At 38.4% G+C, this 12,228-nt stretch overlaps 1 protein-coding gene across 6 annotated transcripts in view; it reads right to left on the bottom strand.

Moving 5' to 3' along the window:
* The window catches only part of LOC103216223 (AMSH-like protease), a 139,932-nt gene that overhangs the window by 105,587 nt on the left and 22,117 nt on the right, over positions 1-12,228 (bottom strand). For all 6 annotated transcript variants that reach the window (XM_038009235.2, XM_007963489.3, XM_038009239.2 and 3 more), the window contains exons 3-6: positions 9,406-9,623; positions 5,983-6,058; positions 3,432-3,527; positions 987-1,344 (exon numbers count right to left, since the gene is read on the bottom strand). In XM_038009235.2, the coding sequence (XP_037865163.2) occupies positions 987-1,344; positions 3,432-3,527; positions 5,983-6,058; positions 9,406-9,623 (748 nt within the window). The remainder of the gene's footprint in view (positions 1-986; positions 1,345-3,431; positions 3,528-5,982; positions 6,059-9,405; positions 9,624-12,228) is intronic.

Raw genomic sequence — 12,228 nt, 5'->3', positions numbered from 1 at the left:
AGTTGGACATAAATTTCAAAAATAAAAGTATCAGGTGTTCCACTTTCCATATTTTATTTTAAAACTCTTAGAAGTAAACATTAACTAGAAGTAAAATTAAATTATGTATATAAATTATTTCATAAGCAAAGTGAGGAGGTACCAGCACTTTTACATGTTTGTACCTTGGGTCAACTACTTACATGTTATTTTATCTTTTGGCATGAAGCAAATATAGGGTTAAATGCATAGGCTGTGTAGAATGCATCTCATACCCCATAAGACATATGATAAATATTGTGTTTACCATGTTACTTATATCTTTATGAAAGTTGGTGATCAGCAAGTCAAAGCACAACGTTTTGGTAAACAATTAGCAGTAAAGTAACTTTAAAAATGGTTGCCTATTATCACTCATTTCAAATAAATGGGAACTCAAATTCCACCTGACAGTGTCTGTGAAGAATTCTGTATTTTGGAAACCTGCCAGCACCGATCTGGCAGTATGGAGCAGCACTAATTCTTGCAGAAACACACAGGCCATTTGGAGGTTAATTATCTATGTGTATGAGATTCTCTCAGTCCAAGGATGATGCTAAACATACTGAGCATAAACATTTATTGCTGAGCAAAGATCTGGATAAACAATTTTCTCAACACCTTTTCTCTTCAGAAAGATTGATGTATTTAAGATGTATGTATTTCTTAGTTAAAATACATAGAAGACAAAAGGACTTGAAATTCTTCTCATTTAAAATCTCTGTTCAATGACAAAATACTTCCCATTTATGACAGAGTCTCTGCTCTATCGGGGGGCATCATATTTCCTGAATTTTAAGGTTATATATAGTAAAAGCCAGAGAGTATTGAAAGGTTAGTTCTGTCATATTATGCAGGGCTCCTACTACAATTAGTAATGAAATGAGGAGGACCCTCCCAGACGCTATAGAAATATGGTTCCATCCGATGAGCCTCAGTGTCTCACGGGGGTGCATTTCATCACTTACTCTGAACAGCACTTAGAGTAGCAGCTGGCGTTAAGGCCCTGTTAACAGGAGGAGAGTGGCTAGCATAATTGGTTGCATCACTTTTATTAGGTTGATCTGCAAATACATTCAGCAAGGAATTGTTCTGGTGTGTGGAAAAGCAGGACAAAGCGCTCCCATCAATCTGCTCCGACAGCCCCGAGGTTTGCTGACTTCGCATCTGACCTCGGGCTAACTCTTGCTTCTTGAGTTGATCTTCAAAAAACAGAAACTGCTCTGATTCTAGCTGCTGCTGGCGCATCTGAGCAATCCGCTTCCTTTCTGCCTCTATCAATCTCTGATGCTCCAGTTTTTTGAGAATTTCAGCTTTATATTTGTTCTAAAAAGTGTAGCAGCCAGAAGACAAGGTTAGTTTCCAAGGAAAAACATTGAACTGGAATTAGACATTTTCATTGTTCAAGCAGACAGAGAAAAGGCTAGATACTGTGATATACCCACGGGGACACTCAGGGAACAGTGAGAGAAATACATAACATCAGGGCAAAAGCCCCTTGATCTGATTAAGATAGCAGTTCTAAATCCACTGATATTTTACCAGAGACAGGCCGTGACAATCAGGATCCCTCCATTCCCTTATGCTTTTAAATACTGGAAAATCAACGTTAAGGTTGTTTGCTCAGTCAGACCGACAAGACCATATGAAACAAAATACCTCACCCCTACTGCACTTTCAATATAGTGACCACTAGCCACATGGGGTTATTTGAACTTGATTAAAATTAAACAAAATTAGAAATTCAGCAACTCAGGCACACTAGTCACATTTAAGTACCCAGTAGCCACATGTGGCTAGTGGGTACCACATTGGAAAGTGTCAAACAGAACATTTCCATCATCACAGGCAGTTCTATTGAACAGTGCTGCCCTAGAACCTTGTGCATTTCACTCTAGAACTCACACTCTGCTGGAAATTTATGGATAAGAAGGAATCACTAAAAAAAAAATGGTTATTAAAATGTGTTCCAACCTTCTCTGTCACCACTAACCAAGAGTTTTGCTAAAAATGAGTTGTCCCAAGCTCTCCAGTCCTAACAAAATATTCAGGCTTATTAGGTCAGATAATATGAAGTATTAATGAGTGTTTCAAGTGATTTTGATAGAAGCTAGATTTGGGAGCTACCGTAAGATGGCAGTAGCATAGGGGACACAGCTGATAGCTGCACATTCAGGTGCATACAAATCACCTTGGGGCTAATTGCAGTTGCAAATCCTGATTCAGAAGGTCTGGGATGGGGCCTGAGATTCTGCATGTCTAACAGTCTTCCAAATGATGCTAATGCTGGCTGAAGCGAGGGCTCACAGGCATCGCTGTTCATCTCTCCTAGGCTCAATCCTGCTATTCTAACCCCACAGAGATTTCTACATGGGACACTACCGTAGGCTGTGAAGTGACTAGTATCAAAGGCAGAACATGCAACAGCTGCAGAGCCTGTTCCTCCCAGGAAGATCATGAAGAGGAAGATCATACACATTGCCGACTGTGGAAGGGAGACTTGAACTGGGCTTTCGTCTGCCTTGCTGTTGCTTTGTCTTACCCTCCGAGATCATTTCTATCTTTCATATTTCAAGTCACATTATTAATATACACACTTCAGGGACATTTCCAATTTCAACATTCCCTCTACCACTTCATTAAAACTTACCACTCAAACTAGCCTTCCACCTTTGCCCATAGAAAGTCAAAAAGCTCAATGAGCATTCTCAGAGCTGATGAGATTGAACTGAAGTGGGAGTCAGTGAAGGTGGCAACTTCCAAAGCAAATAAAACACAAACAAAAAAGCAAAATAGCTTTATAATAATGCTATGTTGAATGTGAGTATCCGATACACCGACTGGCCAATTTCTTCTTCCAGTGCCTTTCTGCCTCTCAGACATTATCATAATGTTCACTGTTTATTAATAACAACCCAGAAGCCACCACTTTTGGGTGATACAATTACATTTCAACCACATGGTTAGCTGTTATTCCATCTCAGTGCAATCCTGACTGTAACATTCTAAGAATCAAATTCACATTTCTAAGGCCTATTATCATTAGGCACATCAAAAACCATATACTGCTTTCCCTACCTCCTACTGGCTGTTCATCTGGCAAAAGAGCAGCCATCTGGCTCAAGGTTACATTGGCAAGAGTCGATCAAAAAGTTCTACTTAAATCACTGTAGGAAATCTCTTTTCTAACACATTGCTTTGTTAGATGTTGTAGGGAAATAGAAATACCACATTGTTGGTGCAACTGCTTAACCTGGATATCAGCATAAATTTTGTATTGGTTTCACACCACTGCATGTTTAATTTTTAATATAAATGCACAGAACATTTCAAAAACTCATCACATAAAAATGAAATTCAAAAAACACTTGTACATAAAATAGTCATGAAATAAATGTACCAAATGAACTTACTTTGCTTTGCAAATATTCTTGATATTCTACGTTATATTTCTTTAAAAGGTCGTTTTTCAATTCATCTGTCCTTGGGAATGCAATCTCCTTCAGTTTCTTTTAAAAATACATATACATATTGATTAGTGGGATTTTCAATACACTCTTTCAGATCATCAGGTGAGAAAGAAAAACAGCTGGTGGGTGTGTTGCAAATAAAGTCATGAGTAACCAAAGACGATGGCAGAAAAATAAATCTTTTTTATAGGTCCAAAATATAACTTTCCAGCAGAAAAGAAACACTATTATCCCTTTTGTAAGAACTTTATTGGCCCCACTGATTAGATAAGCATTTTATTATAGCCCAATGCTATAAAAAGTAAATAGCTAGAACTTCGTGGCTACCTTTGTGGTACCCCATTTTTAGACAGTGAGTTTGAGATCAATCATTCATTCTACAGTACATAAATCATGTACCATCAGAATTAGAAGGGATGTGAGAGAATATATGGTGGCCAGGGATTTCTAGACATGCTAGACTGTAAAAAGAACAGCTGGGGCACTTTTTATAAAAATACAGATTCCCAAGCCTAATCTAGATCTACTGAATTAACACCTAGAGAAGCGGTCTGGGAATCTGGATCTCAAACAGCTTCCTCAGAGATTCTTAATGGCAGGAATATCTGGGAATTCGTATAAAGCCCAACTACCTCTTCCATTTTAGAAGTGAGGGAGCAAAGGCCTGGAGAGATTGAAAGTCCTGTTCAGTATCATGCAACCAGCTAGCGGCCCATTTAGGACTGGAACTCAAGTCTCCTGACTCTCTAGCTCTTTCACTAAATTTCGATTCTCTTAACCCTTTGTCATTCATTTATGTTATTCATATATCTACTCAATAAGCATAAACAAGGTAAATGTATATGGTTTTGGAGAATTTTTCTCCTACAAAAAAAAAAAAAAGCATAACCCTAAATTATAGTACATGAGTCACCTTGACAGCCTGGCACCTTTGGTTTCCAAACAGAACTCTCTGAGGCTGAATGAACAAGAGAATTGAGGGGAAGTGTTACACAGAGACATGATAATAAATGATACTTCAGGTAAGTGACTGTAGACATTAAAAAAGTTGACTGGGCGCGGTGGCTCATGCCTGTAATCCTAACACTTCAGGAGGCAGAGGCAGGCAGATCACCTGAGGTGAGGAGTTCGAGACCAGCCTAGCCAACATGGTGAAACTCCATTTCTATTAAAAATACAAAAATCAGGCTGGGCGCAGTGGCTCACGCCTGTAATCCCAGCACTTTGGGAGGCCGAGGTGGGCGGATCACTAGGTCAGAAGTTCGAGACTATCCTGGCTAACATGGTGAAACTCTATCTCCACTAAAAATACAAAAAAATTAGCCAGGCATGGTGGCGTGCACCTGTAGTCCCAGCTGCTGGGGAGGCTGAGGCAGGAGAATGGCATGAACCTGGGAGGTGGAGCTTGCAGTGAGCCGAGATCACGCCACTGCACTCCAGCCTGGGTGACAGAGCGAGACTCTGTTTCAAAAAAAAAAAAAAAAAAAAAATTAGCTGGGCATGGTGGCAGGTGCCTGTAATCCCAACTACTCAGTAGGCTGAGGCAGGAGAATTGCTTGAACCCGGGAGGCGGACGTTGCAGTGAGCCGAGATTGTGTCACTTCATTCCAGCCTAGGTGACAGAGCAAGACTCTGACTCAAAACAAACAAACAAATAAATAAATAATGTAGATGACCAATTGACAAAATCTGCATTTTGCTTATGCATTCTCAGGTCTGAAAAGACTCATAGGAAAGCCTTTATTTCATTATTTGGTAAAGTGTTTTACAAAAATTATTTAAAATTTCATTCTACAATTGGTTTTGTGTACATGATTTTATCTTCCTTCATATAAGACCAACACAAGTTATTAAAGACAAATAAATGGGAAACATTGCAAATGTTTATTTAAAAGAATATATTCACAGCTAGACATAACCAAAATTATAGATATAGCAATTATTGGTGATAAACAAATCATTTAAAAATTGATGATAAATTGCAACACTCTTTTTCCTTGATAGTATTTTAGCCTTCCACCTCCTGGTTCCCCCACAACACTTTATAATCTATAGTTACAGTTCTATAAGATGTAAATAGCTAGAACTTTGTGGTTGCCTTAATAGCTAACACTAATTTTCAACCAGTTATTGAGTTCAGGGCTGTATAAAATAATCAAAAGCAGCCAAAATGACTGTCTGAAAAAAGTTCAGAGAAATACACAACATTCTCTTAATCTCTGGGAGAGATTATTGTAAAATAATTCCTTCTTCACACCATTAGGTAACGTTTTTCTCTCTTTCTTTTCCCCCAGCATCAATTAGACAAACCACACTGGCTCAAAGATGATCATTAAACGTCTAAGAAAAAAATCGAAACATCGTGGTTAATGGAATGAATTTCTCGTGCTCAAACTCTCAAGAGAAAGAGAAAGCGGAGGAAGGGGAAGGATGAATCGATAATGGATACTTATAGAGCATTTGATTCCACAGTGGATAAGCAAACCCACAATACCTTCATAATATCCTGCTTTTCAGGTACTGCACATTGCTGGTAATCTCGATGGTTAGGAAGCTTTTCTACAAACAAGCTAAGAAAGAGAAAACATGTTCTTAGCATTATATAACAGCAAAAGCTCAATCATGGTTTCTAATAAGGGAATGAGCATCCTTTTTCAAAGATGACATGTTTAATAACTTATTTACCTACAGTCTTTCCATCTGCCTTTTCACTAAAGTCTGGCATGAGTATTATTTTGGTATTAACAGTTAAGCTCAACAAACTAAGCACCAGAGCTAACAAGGTTAAGGTCAGGGTACTCTCTAAACAGATCAAGTTGTTTGATCTTTCTCAGGTACTGCATGCTTAACCCCAAAAGAGCACCATCTTACTTTTGTGTACTGCTGGCAACACAGAGAATCACATAAAAATATCAGAGCATGGAAAGAGTGATGTAAATTCCTTCTCACTCTTGAAAAAAACTCAAATGACCGCTGATGAACCAGCAGCGCCATCGTGTGTGTATCAAAAAACTCTTAACTGAAAACTTGTAACTAAGAAAAGTGACAACCAGAATCCCTAGTGAATTAGGAGGTGCTAATTAGGAATTCATTATTTTTTGTCACCATTTGAGGAACAAGAGACAGCAGCAGTGAAAGGAAATTCCTACAGGAAACCAGGTGCATCGCTTCCAGGTAAAGTGAAGAAACTGCTACCACAAGGGCAGGGAATTCTTTTTTATGCACTGATGTATCCTCAGCCTGAAGAATAGAATCCAGCTCATAATAAGGGCTCAATAAATATTTGCAAAATGAATGAATAACCCTTCCTTGAAAAATCATAATGAGCTGTAAATGCTGTTTCTGATCAAATAATATGCCTTATACTTACTGATTCTGTAAACCAAATAATACACACATATACTCATCATTTAATTTCCTCTGACGACAAGCTATAGGTTAGACAGAAATGTTAGAGTAATTCCCATCTAATGAGAAAATTAAGGCTTAAAGAAGCTTTAAAAGTTGTTAGCTATCTAAGCCTTTATAAATAGAATAAATTCAAAGACATTTAGAGCAGAGGGGACCTCAGAGATTTTCTCCCATAAATCTTTCATTCGTAGATGATGAACTAAGGCCCAGGAAGAATGAGTGAATTACAAATTATCACACAAGAGAATTCAAATATTTTGATTACACAATAATTCTGAGATATAGGGGCCTTTTCCCTTTCACCAGGCTCACAATTACATAGGAGCATACACAAGATCAGAGCAGAAGGTGAAAAAGAAATATTATTAATTGGTAACTTATTCAGAAACAAAATTTATTGGAAAAGCTTGGCTATCAATGGTGGAGAATAACTTCTAATTTCATATTTATTACTTAACTTTCTAAAAACAAGTGGTTTTCCCAGGTAGGGTAAATACTGCCAACCATTCTCTAAATTTTCAAGTTCAGTAACTTGGATAAAATGCAGATCTCAATTTGTATACCATGTAAACCACCTTTAATTTTGCCCTTGGTAGAATCATGGAAGGCAATTTTTTTTTTTTTTTTTTTTTTTTTTTTTTTTTTTTTCTGAGACGGAGTCTCGCTCTGTCACCCAGGCTGGAGTGCAGTGTCGCGATCTCGGCTCACTGCAAGCTCCGCCTCCCGGGTTCACGCCATTCTCCTGCCTCAGCCTCCTGAGTAGCTGGGACCACAGGCACTCGCCACCTCACCCAGCTAATTATTCCTATTTTTTAGTATAGACGGGGTTTCACCGTGTTAGCCAGGATGGTTTCGATCTCCTGACCTTGTGATCTGCCCATCTCGGCCTCCCAAAGTGCTAGGATTACAGGCTTGAGCCACCGCGCTGAGCCATGGAAGGCAATTTTTAAAATATTGTATCTTTCAACTTAAATGTTCTCAGGCTAAGCCCCTGACTAAGCTAGTGAAATTATATGTGAAATAAGCCAGGCACAGAAACACAAACACTGCATGATCTCACTTATAATGTAGAAGGAATCTAAAATAGTTGAATTTATAGCAGGGCAGAGAGTAGTAAGGTAGCTATTAGAGTTCCAGTGGGTGAGGATAAGGGGTGAGATGTTGGTCAAAGGATACAAAATTTCAGTTAGACAGGAGGAGTAAGTTCAGGAGGTTCAGTGTATATGATGATTATAGTTAATAACAATGTATTGCATAATTATGCAGCTTGGGTCTGGCACAGTAGCTCATGCCTATAATCCCAGCACTTTGGGAGGCCAAAGCAGGAGGATCACTTGTATCCAGGAGCTGGAGATCAGCCTGGGCAACATAGTAAGGTCCCGTCTCTACAAAAATAAAAGATTAGATGAGCATGGTGACACATGCCTGTACTCCTAGCTACTTGGGAGGCTGAGGTGGGAGGATCACTTGAGCCTGGGAGGTCGAGGCTGCAGTGAGCTATGATTGTGCCGCTGCACTCAGCCTGTGCAACAGGGAGGCCTTGTCTCAATAAAAGGTCTGTGGGGTAATAAATATGTTAATTGGCTTGACTTGGTCATTCTACAATATAAGCATGTATGTATCAAAACATGTTGCACACCCACAATATATATATATAATTTTTGTCAATTTAAATCAAATTAATAATAAGCTAGCAAAAGTAATTGACATGTGACTTTCAATTAAAATAAAAAAATAGAAGGTTCAGCTTAGAAGATATAATTATTGATAACAGGACATCCTTTCAACTAGTAAGTTACCAGATTTATGGTAAGGCAAGTCCAAGTCCCACTTCTGTTAACTCTTCAACTAGGATATGGCACTAACAAATATCTGTCTAATAGGAAATTTGATAGTTTTGATATGGCTGTTTTGATGTAGCCACTTTTACTCAACATTTTGACAGCTCTTTTGTACACAGTGCTCTTCATAGCCAAATAAAATATTTTTAAAAAAGAAATAATAAATGCTATATGAAACTTGAATGAGTTTCCTGAACCTATCCCTGAACCTGAATCAGATCTTTCCTGTGTCTCCCAACTTGTCCCCCAGACTCAAACCACCAAATCAAATTTTTTTAATGTTGATGACAAGTTCTAGGTGCTTAAGTGGAGCTGCACTGTAGTTCCTGCTCTCATAAAGCTTCAGTTTCTGTTGGGGAAAAATCACATGAAAAAATAAATTACATTTATGAAGAAATAAATTACATTTATGAAGCATGTATTAAACAGATTATTGTGCTGGCCTTGGAGCCTCCTGCCTTCCCTGACCCTAAGTATCAGAGATGGTGTTGGGATGCCTGTGAGTACATTAGTTGGTAATTTAAAAACCTGAACCTTTAAAGCTCCTAGAGACTGTGCAATTGGTCTGAATATGAAAACATTACTGATACCCAAACTGCCACATCAAAATAACTATGTAAATATTTTTCCAATTTTCTCACTTCAGAGGCCTTTAAAAAACTTACGTTATAAATTTATTATAAAGAACAAAGGCATTTTCCAAATTTCCTTCTTCCAAATACACAGACGCCATCCTCTCCATCTCTACTCCAGACCTAAAGTAACGTCGTGGAGTAATGTCTTCACTGATGGTGATATTACAACCAAGTTTGCTTAGGGCACGGACTCGCTCTTCTGGGCTTAGGGAAACATCTGTATGGTCAGGCATAGCAGCTAACTTTTTCTGCAAAGCAAAATTTAAATCTCTGATTAATTGCTGATTATAGTAAGAAAAGGATATGACTAATATTACGGATGTATTTTCTTTATGAGGAACCTAACACCATCATCTAAGGAAATCTTTTCATAAGTTAATGATATGATCAAAGTAAAGCATTTTTGCGTAAACACATGGTTTATACAACAAAAAGACAAACCTCCAGGGTAAACTTACAGTTTTACTGGAGTGGGATCTCACTTTAGGTTTCAGGGTACAATTAACTGGAAGTTCCAGGGTATGCAAATGTTTCAGGTCATGTTAGGTAAAATATCATTGCCCCTCATATCCCTGTGCATGCTTCTATCTGGGATCATGTGAAGCAGGTCATAAGATGAATTCTTGCCATTGTAGGGTTCATGTCAGTCTACTCTGAAGGGTCTCCAAGGAGGTAACTTGGATTCAAGTTACTGTAAAGATTCAGTTCTATTCCAGAATAAGTGTTGTTTAGTAAGAAGTTTTCAGGACCTCTCTGCATCTTCGCTGAGTTAAAAAAAAAAAAAAACCAAAACCAAAACCAAAAAACACAAGTAAAGTCCTGGAGAAGCCTTTTCAAGCATAAGGATGCCCCTCCCATTTTTTTAAAACATAAAAAGAATCTCAGACCTCCGTATAATAGTAATTACACTGTTAAATTAGTCCTTAACCAAGAAAATAATGATATGTTACTAAGAAATGTCAGTGATAGTAATTTGGATTTTATTAATAAAAACAGCATCTATACACTTTTGGTAAAGCACAGAACATACACAATTCAGAATGATTATTCAATAAAAAGTCAGTGCTTCAGAAAGGAAATTTTCTCTGTTAAGTGCCAGATAGCAAGTATCTTAGGCTCTGCTAGCCATATGGTTTCCACTGCAACTTGAATTCAGCTCTCAGCATGAAAGTCACCATAAACAATATGGAAAAAAATGACCCTGGCTGTGTCCCCGCAATTTTTATTTATAAAAACAAGCAGGTGGTTTGGCCCTTAGACCATAGTTTGCTGACCCCTGCTTTAGATCAGCATATTTCAAAGCATGGTCCATGTACTAGCAGCATCAGCATCAACTGGGAGTTTCTTACAAATGCAAATTCCTAACAGGTCTCACCTCAGACCTATAGTCAGGATCTCAGGATCTCTGGAGGTAGGCTGGAGAACCAATGTTTTAATCCGTCTTTCCAGAGGTACTTATGCATGCACAGTTTGAGAAGCAAGGCTTTAGACCAACCACTTCTACCATTGCTGGATGCTCCCAGAACAGAGTGAGCCTAGAGCAAATTTAGCTTCTTAAGGCCTCCTTGGTCAGTTAAGGGTAGGTTGCAAATCTGACTACTGTGTGGGTGAAGCACTTAATTCAGGTCTGTAGAAAGCCATGAAAGAAGTCAGGTAAGCATACTTTTAGTCTGGCCATGAATTACTGAGCCAACCTTCAGGGGCAGGGCATAGTAAATTAGATATCTGGAGTTCTTCCAATGCCATCTGGCCTACTTTGGTGGTAAATGTATAGCCAATAGAACCCTAGAGATCTGAAATGATTCTTGGTCCTAAAGGTTTAACATTAACCAGAGACCCATAAACTTGTTTCTCAAGGCTTCATTAAGTAAGAACCATACCATGTCCCTTGTACGTTTTATTATATGGCTTCACCACATCAAAGACAGAAATTGGAGTTCTGAAGTTTGAGCCTCAGGGTTCAGTATATGGTCTTTTCCAGTTGAGATGTCTCAAATCCTACAGCAATCCATCCACTTTTCCCTAACCACACTCACCTATAGAACTCAACAGCACCAAAAGAAAATATTGACATTTGACCACAGATAATTGCTTCAATGATATCAGAAAATGACTAGAAAAAAAAATCTATGAAAACCAGAATGTCTTCTAAAGGGGGTTCCAGCCTCTCATATGTATAAAAGTAATGTGTTCATATTTTACTACTATATAGTCCACACTGAGTTACAATTATTTCTGTACAAATGTGTCCGATCCCTTATGAACTCCTTGGGGTTTTAAAAGCGATCACTTTCCATTTATCTCTGTTCCCTGTAGCATCTTCCCTGCCACATATGTGATAATAAGTATATCAAATAAAAGAGAGAAAGAAGTGAGAGAAGGAAGCAACAAGAGATTATAATTAGTTTTTTCCCTAAAAATGAAAATTAGATTGATTTTTCCTCTTCTAAGTGGTCCTATCCTTCCCAAATTTAAAATTGATTTCAAAGATAAGCTAGAAAATAACCTAAAGTCCTCATCAATCTATAGTTTTTTTTTTTTTTTTTTTTTTTTTGAGACAGAGTCTCACTCTGTCGCCCAGGCTGGAAGTGCAGTGGCACGATCTTGGCTCCTGCAACCTCCACCTCCCGGGTTCACGTCATTCTCCTGCCTCAGCCTCCCAGGAAGCTGGGACTACAGGCGCCTGCCACTGCACCCGGCTAATTTTTTGTATTTTTAGTAGAGACAGGGTTTCACGGTGTTAGCCAGGATGGTTTCAATCTCCTGACCTTGTGATCTGCCCGCCGCGGCCTCCCAAAGTGCTGGGATTACAGGAGTGAGCCACTGCACCCGGCCAATCTATAATATTTCATT

The sequence above is a fragment of the Chlorocebus sabaeus genome, chromosome 9, assembly GCF_047675955.1.
Source record: "Chlorocebus sabaeus isolate Y175 chromosome 9, mChlSab1.0.hap1, whole genome shotgun sequence".
Lineage (NCBI taxonomy): Eukaryota > Metazoa > Chordata > Mammalia > Primates > Cercopithecidae > Chlorocebus > Chlorocebus sabaeus.
This window is presented reverse-complemented; position numbering and strand designations above follow the sequence as displayed.